The following is a 9835-nucleotide window of genomic DNA, read 5'->3' as shown; positions in this document are numbered from 1 at the left end:
AGTCTCATTCTTATTTGATGCTTTGAATTATAAAAGCCCAGTTGCCTCAGCACGCTCAAAACTTGTGTTTACAATTTCTTTTTATTGATCAGTTAGTTCAGTCGAAATGCGTCCATTGATTGCATTGTTGCTGTTGATAGCAGCTCGGGCTTGCACCTTATCAGATTCAACACCTCGTTCCTATGAAAACTATTCCGTGTACAAGGTTTATGTTAAAACTCAATCAGACCAACATATTATGGATCAACTCCTGGAACAATACGACAATGTAAGTTTCTCTTTTCTAAATTTGTTCGAGCAGTAGCCAATTGTTTTAGTACAATTGTTTTAGTACAACTTATGGCACCGATCGGTAAAAGAAGTCGATATTATGGTGAGCCCAGGTGCACAGGAAACTTTTCTATCCCTAATGCGAAAGGAAAATATTGATGTGAAAGTAATGATAAAAAATGTTCAGACGTAAGTAATTATTGTATAACTGACTTATGCAACAAAATATGTGATGTCTTACTCTCATTTCAGACTTATAGTTAACGAGAGAAAATGAATGATCCCGTTCAGTCGATGAAACGATCTACGGGAATGTCTATATCGACTCATTTTTTGACAAACCTATTAATACATATCGATATCAAGTAACTTCCATGATTTTAATATAAATTGCTAACTTTGGATTAAAGAAAACTTTCAACTTAATATCCCCTACAAAATAAATGCAATTAAACTATTGATTCAATGGACTTTAATTTGATTAATTTGATACTTTTTCATTTGGACAAAGTAAAATGGAAGGCTTAAGCCTTCTTGCAGCCATCCCCGCAGTCGGCGCCCTCGCAAATGTCGCAAAGGGAGGACTGCACCTGGTAGTACTCGGTGGCCTTGCGATCCGTGTCGTAGTAGTCGTAGAGGGACACGGAGGCGGGCTTCTGCTTGGCCACCGCATGGGCCTTGGAGGCCTCCACCGGCAGACACCGCACATCCCCGGGGGTCAAGCTGTCGAAGTAGACGATGACCGTGGAGTCTGAGTTCTTGGTCTCCACGCGCTTCACCCGATCCACGGCCTCGATTTTGGCCAAGCTTTCGGTGTCTCCCACAAATCCGGAGGGCAGGGCGATCTCCATAACAGCCATGTTGGAGTCCTTGTGCTTGTCGGCCTCCTCCAACGGCACGTACTCCGCACAGATGTCCACCACCAGAAGCTGGTTGGGCGAGTCCTTGACCGTGGGAGTGACCTTGAAGCTGGGCTTCTTCTCCTTCTCAGCCAGGTTGTAGCGATAGGAGAGCTGAACCATCGCGGATCCAGTGCCCTTGGCTGTGAAGTCCACCTTGCGAGTGTCCTTGGGCAGCACGTGGGTCTGCAGCACCAGGGAGTTCTCAGGGTTGACCTTTATCGTATCCTTGGATCCTCCCGCCGGAGAGAACTCAATATCCATGGTGCCAGAGCCAGAGCCCGTCTTGTAGGCGAACTTCGTGAGAGCCTGGAGACCAACCACCGTGTCCTGGGTGGAGGAGAATCCCCCGTTGCTGTTGCGCTGCGAGATCAGCCATTTGACGATGGGCAGGGCCTGCTCTGCCGGATCCCTTTCGAGGAGAGCGAGCAGCACGTAGGAGGTGATCTCCACGTCGTTGCTGCGTGGCTTCCAGTGGAAGAATTGACCCTCCCCACCGGTGGACTCCGGAGCCTTGGACCACCACTTCCTGTCGTTTTCGTTTCGGGCCAGGCTCTCCAACTTGCCGAGAACCTTCTCCGCCTGCGGGTGCTTGGCCAGCTGAAGGGCCACGGCGGCAATGGCCAGCGAATACTGGTCGTCCGTCTTGTCCACCTCCTCGGCCACATAGCTAACTGCCTTCTGAATCGCACTCTGGTACTTTGGAATGAGTTCCTAAGTAAAAGAAACAATGGTCTGGGGTCAAAACAAATGTTCGGATTTTAAGTAGGCGCCTAGGTGACTTACGTGATTCTCGAAGAAGGCCAGCAGGACGAACGAAGTGAGCCCCAGCGCATTATGGTTGGCATTGTCGAAGAGTTTTCCGACCTCTGGGAACTCGCCGCTTTCCTTCTGCTTCGATACCAGGAAGTCGAGACCCGCAGACACGACCTTGGGATCGACATCTGTATAGGTTCCTGCTTGATGGAAGGAGCGCATCACGTAGGCGGTGAGCCAGGTGCTGCCCGAAGAATCAGACTTTCCAAAGGCACTGTAGGAACCGTCATCGTGTTTGTAAGTCAGTTCTCTCTGATAGCCGATCTCCAGGAACTTCTTGGCCTTAGACTCCACAGCCGGCAGTTTACGTCCAGTGACTTCCAAATACTTAAGCACCAGGATGTTGGGCACAAAATTAACCATATTTTGCTCTCCGCAACCGTAGGGCATGCGCACCAGATTGTCCAGATTCTGGAGCGTGGGTCCCAGGAGATCGCCCACCACGGAAAACTCTATGAATTCGGACTGGGGCACGACTTCGCTGGGAATCTCGGCCTCCAGAGACTGCGTCATCTCCAGCTGATCCTTCAGGTTGATGAAGACTGCCCGGTTTTCAAATTGGGTTACGCCCTCCGGCTCCACTTTCAGTTTCTGGTGGATAGTGTCACCGGCCAAAGCAGATGTGGCCGTGATTTTTAGAGTTGTGGATCCTACGTTCTTTGGGCGGATCATAAACGAAACACTCTTGCCACTGTTGGCCGGTATCGTGACTCTTTTGACCCGTCGCACTTCATCAATAGCCTTCTCCAGCACTTCATTTGTGGCCTCGGTAAACTCATACTCCTGGTCGGAGTTGTCCATCACGACATCTGTATCGAGAGCCTTATCCAGGTAGTTAAAGATCACCACAGGAATTGAAATTACTTCGCCTGGGGTTGAGATTTTAAGTTAAAAATGTTATATAATGAGGATTAACAATTAAAAACACTCACCCCTCTTAACGGAGTACGGCAGATTGGTGGACACAAAGAATGGCTGGAACACTCGAATCTTGCTTGGGTTCTTGGTCAAAGCAATTCCGGTCGTGGGGTTGAGGGAGAAGCCTGTAACGACCCACGAGGTAATCGTATCCGGGATCTTCTTGCTCAAGGTAAAACCCTCACCATCCACACTATTTAAAGATAATATAAATTCGTTTAGTCTCTTGATCATTAACACTCTGAAGAAACATTTAACACATTGGACGTACATAAGCAAAAGATTAGGTAAGTGTGAGGGTTAATTAACAATAAAACATGCATGGGAAAAGTTAAAAAGCATAAGGGAAACTAGTTACTCTGTGGGAAAATCTTTTAACTCGTATATCCAAGTCTCTAAAAACGTTGAGCGCACGCCAATATTTTCAATTTTTTCCGCAACTGAAGATGGTTGGGTTGTTAGGTCAATAGGTTGCTTAGTAGTTTTTCGCAGTTTAGTTGAACCCCGTCTTCCCGCACTGACCATCATTATCGGAACAGCTCCCAAGAGATTTCTGCCCACGCCTTAAATTATTCGGAGTAGGACACGGATGTAATGAATTTATGTGTTTGACAGTAAAAAATGTAAACAATTTAATATTTTTGGATAAAAGTATTGCTTTAAAGTGTTCAAATTTATTCCAAGTTTTGGATAATATTACGGATCGGCTGAGATGGCGGTGCACGTGCTCGCAAAATATTATATGTTTTGACTGGGATTCAGATAACTCCTTGCGTATCAAAACTATGTGTAATAATTCAGGTAAGCCACTTGCTCGTCTTGGCCTGCCAGTGTGTGGTGAAAGCCGTAGCTAAATGTTGCGGGGGTTAATATATTTTTGACATAACTTGTATTTTGTTTTTATCTTGCCACATAGCCTATAAATTAGTTGAATTAAATGCTGGCCAGAAAATGATTAATAGCAAAACTAATATAATTAATAAAAGTTCGAAAACTGCTTTAACTCGGGTTCATGGTCATGATGGCATGCACAGTGACGCTACAGGGCACAGTTGGACCCGCGTTTACTTTTCAAAAATCCACGTTTCTGGAAACTCTTTGCGTATTTGTGGTTGTAGAGTTGGTCCTGAAGAAATTGTTCTCGAATATGCGACTGGGCTCCGATAATCATACTGAAATGATGCTCCAACGCCCATTCGATATTCAAATGCCTCTGTGTATAAGAACCTGAGAATATCTTAATATACAAATTTATTTACTAAGATTGGGCTTGCTATGTTAAGATGTGATTTAACAAGTTCACTTGTTACCCTCTATCAAAAACTCTTCCCATTATCTATTAAAAAAAAACATTATATATTCAAAGTTTGACTTTTTCAACAGAATAGAATACCTTTTCCTTTAAGTAGAATAATATAAAGTGGTGTGTTAGTCAAAAACATAAATTGAGCCTGAAAGCGTGTATTACTCAATTAGATTTCTTCATACTTTTCTACGTTGAAAAATATCCAGTTTTCCGGAAACTCTTTTCGAATCTGAGGTTGAGAGATGGAAGATTGTGTTACAAATTCACCTTCCGTAACGCGGTTTAATAACAGGGGGCGTGCACCTGCAAAGCCAATTAAGGGTCTTGGGAATATGCGTCGATCTATTAGGGACACAATATTAGATTTTAATCTGGGAAGGGATTTTAGTAGCTAGATTTAGATGAAAATGTTAAGGCGTTAATAGTTATGTGACGAGATACATCAAACCATAAGATATATTCGAAAAGCCTACGAAACAGTTTGCAAATACGTCATACTTTTCGCCATTGTAAAAGATCCAGTTCTCCGGAAATTCTTTGCGAATCTGTGGAGCTTGAGTCGGAGATGAAACTAACGAGGGAGGTCCAGCTAATTCAAGAAAAGCTTGCGCAGGTGCCCCAGGGGAAAACGCAATCGGCATCGGGTAATCTCCATTTAGTATAAATGGGTGCCATGAGAACGAGTCTGCATCGGGGATATACATGAAAATTATTAAGGGATTGGGTGTCCCAAGACTTAAATTATCACCTAAATTCAATTATATCTTATCTTATCTTGGGAGAAACTGGAACATCTGATCCCACATTTTGTTAAAAAAGGACCAATTTCGATATCGGTTAATATTTAAATAATTTAGCTTGTACACGAAAACCTTTACTACAATTACCCTCAGCCTGAGTACTGTACTATGGATTTAGTCCGGTTATGTGGTAAGAAACATTAAATCATAAGCCATCATGCTCCAGAAAATGTAAAACCCACCTCCCGTTGCCAGGTGTTTGCCAAATCCAGACTTCGGCGAAGTTGGTTCTAATTACTTCGATTTTCGTAGGTAAACTTGAAGAAATTGAGTCCACTTCGTCGTAGGCAACTTCACTTTCTACTCTCACATCAACAAGTTCATCGTAATCGTATTCATACTTTCTTCCTAAAATTTACATTTAAATGAAACTCCTTACACTTCTCGAAATTGTTATAGTGATATAAATGTTAAATGTGATACTATTAGCAAAAATGTAAAGATAGACAGTTGAGACCCAACAAAACTTATTAAAATATTCGTACTTTTCCGTGTTATAACAAATCCAGATTTCTGGAAATTCTTTTCGAACCGCTGGCTCTGTCTTGGTAAAATGAATTCGGTTTAACACGTCCATATTATTAGAGTCCGGGACTGCAAAACCACGATAGTCCAATATATCATCCAATTCATAAAAATCAGCTGTGAGAAGACCCGCGTATTAGTAAAGTGGTTGCATTGACAGCCTTAGCCAAAGAATAAAAGAGATAGGGGTGCGTAAGTATGCAGAAACAGGTGGCGTCATTTTCTAGGCACCCACCTCCGGCCGAACGATTGCCATATCCAGACATTGGCAAAGTTCTTACGTATCTTTACCGGTTCAACGGAGACCCCGATATCAGGAGGGAAGTTGGCAATTACAGGCATTGGAGGCAAGGTATTCAATGATTCAACCTCAACATTTTCTTCCAAAATATGGCTTCCCGGATCATCTTCGACATAGTCAGGAAAATCTGATAAAGGATCGATTTAAGTTCACAAATGGCAAGTGATTTTCTCGTTCTTATTTGTCTTGCTAAAATATTAAATTGTCAAGCCTAAGAAACCATTTTCTAAAATCAAAATTTCAAGAAAAAACCAAGAAAATTGTATAACGCCTGAATCTTAAACCTTAGTCTTACCAGTGCTGTAGGGATAGTTGGCATTCGTTAGAGTAACCAAACCGGAGGTCTGTCCAGGATAACGTCCATAGCCACGCTGCCAGGGCGTCGATGTCTGGTACTTGTTGAGGCTATTGAAGATGTCATCCCGATTTAGATCATTTCCCGACTTGAGCAGAAGGACACTCTGGTGCACTCCCAGAAGACCAACAAAAGAGTCGGCATCAGTCTTAACCCGTAACTTCACCTCTTCACTGGGCTTGGCATCCACTGGAGCCGAGATAACTATCTATTTGGAGAGAGGCTAAAAATTAAATTCAGTTTAAAGGTAATCTATAGCTACACTCACCGAATTACTAAACTCTTTCTCGAATTCTATGGATTTCTCTTCAAAATGTAAGTCGTTGTTCAAGACATAATGAATATAGATAGTTGCCTTGGGCACCATGCTAAATGTGGGAGTAAACTTAACCGTGTAAGTCTTAAGACCATCTGGCACATCCACGTATTCACTCAGCAGAATATTTCCTCTGGCCACAATCGTGTATACAAAGTAAGGAATATCTTCTATCGATTTGACATCGAAAGAAACTCGCTCTCCCAATCTTGGCCTAAAGCAAAATAAAAGTCAACTTATCGATTAACGCTTTTGATTGTTCTTATTTCGACTTACGTTTTTGTGTTCACCTCAATCTTTAGAGGCTCGCCATTGTCAGTGGATGCCACGAACTTTGAAATAGTTCCCAGTGCGCTCTGTGATCCGTCAAAGGTAGCAACTACCCGATAGAAACTGGAGTCATTTTCTGGCAGCTTAACATTTATGGTTGCAATGCCGTTCTCGTTCACAGGTGCTTCAAAATCTATTCCAGATGCAGATGTATGCTCTAAATAGTAGTAATGCCTATTATCAAATGATAATTTGACCTTCTTTGCGGAGCCCGTGACTGGAGACCCGTCAACGTTCTTGACAACAACCTGATAGATGAACGACTTGTTGCTATGGAAATGGTCCGGTTTTTCTAAATTTTCTATCGTATACCGCTGCTGATGAAGACGGACTGTAGCGGAGGCATTCTGCTTGTTGCCAGTCAATTCCTCGGTGACGATGGCAAACAGTTTCATTGGTGGTGAGAAGCGGCCTTGAACGAAGCCTCGTAGATCAAACTCAACATGACCCTTGCCATCGATGTCGACAGTCTTCTCCTGTTTCCTGTTTCCGTCAGCATCAAGAAAGTATCCATAGCTCTGTTCCATTGATACTGTGGCCTTGCCTTTTACTGGTTTTCCGTATGTGTACTTGGCCCGAATTGTGGCCTTGATCACATTGTCTGCCTGGACCACATCCTTGGCTGTGTCCACGATGACCTCGAATTTGGGTAGGACATATTTGTCCACATCGAAAGACTTGGTCTCCCTGCTATCACCATCCACACTGACTGAGATCTTCCAGGTGCCCAGGACAGGTTGCTCGGACAACTGGAGTTCCCCAGAGTAAACGCCTTTGGTTAACTTGACATCCGAAATCTGTTTAATCCGATTCTGGGCTCCGTCGGTAATAACGACCGATATAGGCTTATCAATTTTAGCGGGGCGAGTGTTCTCATCCAGAAAGAGAATACGGAACTGAACGAGATCAGCGGGCTTGTAGGTGGCCTTATCAGTTTGAATAAATGTCGAGGGTTTCTCATCGGCATAGTTCAGTTTGGTAGAATTCTGGAATATCACACCGGAAATTCCCTCAGCAGTGAGATTATAGTCCCCGGTGGCCAATTTCGGCACCTCGAACTCCACATTCTCGGTGGACATTGGCGGCAGTTCGATTTGCTTGGTCTCATTGTACGAGGGTCCATTTAGACTGACCTTTATCTGGCTCGGTCCATCTGCCTTGTGGACCGAAACGACTACATTATACGTGGAGTTAGATCGGATGGTGCCAGGCCCCACCACGGTATAGAGGCTGCAATAAATGTATTATTCTTCAATTAAGTAGCGGTGATTGTGTGACTAGGCAATATCATTACCGGATTTTGAATACCTAATTGCAATTTCATGTTTATTAGAATAATTAATTATCTGCTGCTCTTTGATTGATTATTTTTGAAGTTCTGATAATGGAAACAAGCATCTATAACTGAGCCGACTGAAAAATACCTTTTAATAGCAATCCAATATTCAGTTGTTAACGTTTGCATAATTAAAAGTTTGTGTGTATTTGTGGGTGTGTTTTTCTCTGTTTATTCCCACAAAAAGTTCCCCTTTAATGGGAAACCATAAACAATAATTTATTTGTGGAACTCACCGGCTATAAACGAATGTACTTTACGTATTTATTAAGATAATCCACATTATTTAATTTTGATGCACTTCATAGGAATAACTTATGTACAAGGAACAAGGTATGTGAAGTAAACTAACTTAAGCTTTGTTATTTTACTTGTAAACCAACACGGTTTTTCAACCGGTTTGAATGCTATCAGCATCCAAATCAGACAAAGTCTTCAATATGTTCATACGTGGCTGCAAGCCTATATCAATTTTTATACATACAAAAGTTTATTCTCCTCAAATACCTTTCTGATGACCTCGCTTCCTTTGTGAAACTGATAAGTGTGATCACTTATTGTTTTTAGGTACATATGCATGTACATATATAACACAACTCACCCAGTGGCATTGATTAGCAGGGCGAATTGTAAAACAAATCCGCACAAAAAGATCCTCAACATGTTGCAACAGATGACACGGGAGCTAAAATGTAATGTTTGTATTATTGATTCCACATAAACATTTACTAGCATTTCGCACTATTGTTTTTGTCACTCTGCTTAATAGCAGACAATCATTTAAAAACTGACCTCGAGAAACAACCGATCGCCAGCTAGTGGCGATACACAATGAGCTCGTCTTGATTTGAGACCGGCTTTATGTAGAATCGAGGAGAGATTGAAAATGGGTCTCTCTTCAGAGGTATCTGTCTCTCGCACTCTCTTTATTATTTCGGGGAATTCGCCAGCCGTAAAATGTACAGGTCACAAACAACTCAATTAGTTCGCGTCACTGGTACTAACCAAAGACCAATATAATCATATTAATAATATAATATATTGGTCTTTGTACTAACTCTGTTTGCATGTTCATTCTCTTTTGTTGAAGAGTGAAAATAAAGTGCAGATTTGGTTCAAAAAATAGAGCTTATCTTAGATTTTTAAATCAGCAAAAAACATTATTTTCGATTTCACTTGTCAGAGCTAATTCTTTCCTCTCTCTTTTGAACATTAATCAATTTCGTTTTGGAACGATTCGTACTGATAACACCAGGAAACACCCATCTTAAATTCTTGTTTGTGTGAAAAAATTAAAACAATGTTTTCTTGGAAATTCACTTGTCTGAACTTCTTATCTGTGAAATAGTATTGAAATTCTGTTGTAAGTGATTTTCTGCAGGGAGAACATCTGTTACAACTGAGATCATTAACCTGCTTATTCATAGTAAACAAAGTTGTGTTGTGCTAATTAAAAAGTACATATGTATATATGCATATACTGGTGAAATGAGGGCGAAAGAATATTTGCATATTACATTTTTTCCAGAAACAAATAAGAGATGCCTCCAGGCTGGGACACATTGTTTAACAAACAGTGTTTTAAGCTGTTACAAAATATAACGACCATCTCTACCCTTGCAAAGGGTATTATTATTATTGTCGGAATTTTTTAACGCAGTAA

General features: G+C 41.8%; 2 protein-coding genes across 9 annotated transcripts; one reads left to right on the top strand and one right to left on the bottom strand.

The window, feature by feature from the left end:
• Nucleotides 1-19: 19 nt before the first annotated feature.
• Nucleotides 20-725, top strand: LOC108044052. The gene is made up of 3 exons (XM_017122905.2): nucleotides 20-268; nucleotides 332-459; nucleotides 523-725. The coding sequence occupies exons 1-3, from the start codon at nucleotides 107-109 to the stop codon at nucleotides 545-547; spliced, it is 315 nt and encodes a 104-aa protein (XP_016978394.1). The 5' UTR covers nucleotides 20-106; the 3' UTR covers nucleotides 548-725.
• Nucleotides 726-8998, bottom strand: LOC108044049 (CD109 antigen-like). 8 transcript variants are annotated; one of them, XM_044460341.1, is made up of 9 exons: nucleotides 8965-8998; nucleotides 8774-8857; nucleotides 6783-8066; nucleotides 6459-6720; nucleotides 6131-6398; nucleotides 5770-5962; nucleotides 2918-3096; nucleotides 1956-2854; nucleotides 726-1883 (listed from the first exon to the last, which is right to left on the bottom strand). In XM_044460341.1, exons 2-9 carry the CDS (start codon nucleotides 8833-8835, stop codon nucleotides 795-797), a joined length of 4236 nt encoding a protein of 1411 aa, XP_044316276.1. In that variant the 5' UTR covers nucleotides 8836-8857; nucleotides 8965-8998; the 3' UTR covers nucleotides 726-794. The 8 variants fall into 8 exon arrangements, 7 of the variants coding, with proteins under 7 accessions (XP_044316276.1, XP_044316281.1, XP_044316279.1 ...); XM_044460346.1 differs by lacking the exon at nucleotides 5770-5962 and adding an exon at nucleotides 5495-5651; XM_044460344.1 differs by lacking the exon at nucleotides 5770-5962 and adding an exon at nucleotides 5192-5357.
• Nucleotides 8999-9835: the final 837 nt, after the last annotated feature.

Source organism: Drosophila rhopaloa, unplaced genomic scaffold, assembly GCF_018152115.1.
Source record: "Drosophila rhopaloa isolate 14029-0021.01 unplaced genomic scaffold, ASM1815211v1 contig_2, whole genome shotgun sequence".
NCBI lineage: Eukaryota > Metazoa > Arthropoda > Insecta > Diptera > Drosophilidae > Drosophila > Drosophila rhopaloa.
Note: the sequence above shows the minus strand (reverse complement) of the source record. Positions and strands in the feature narration are given on the sequence as shown.

Bases quoted from the DNA above. Each gene is read 5' to 3' on its own strand.
- LOC108044052 (XM_017122905.2), top strand. From the start codon at position 107: ATGCGTCCATTGATTGCATTGTTGCTGTTGATAGCAGCTCGGGCTTGC. The intron at 269-331 runs GTAAGTTTCTCT...CAATTGTTTTAG, and splicing joins TCCTGGAACAATACGACAAT to TACAACTTATGGCACCGATC. The intron at 460-522 runs GTAAGTAATTAT...CTCTCATTTCAG, and splicing joins ATGATAAAAAATGTTCAGAC to ACTTATAGTTAACGAGAGAA.
- LOC108044049 (XM_044460340.1), bottom strand. From the start codon at position 8,835: ATGTTGAGGATCTTTTTGTGCGGATTTGTTTTACAATTCGCCCTGCTA. The intron at 8,067-8,773 runs GTGAGTTGTGTT...CATTTATTGCAG, and splicing joins CTGCTAATCAATGCCACTGG to CCTCTATACCGTGGTGGGGC. The intron at 2,855-2,917 runs GTGAGTGTTTTT...TCTCAACCCCAG, and splicing joins GCCGTACTCCGTTAAGAGGG to GCGAAGTAATTTCAATTCCT.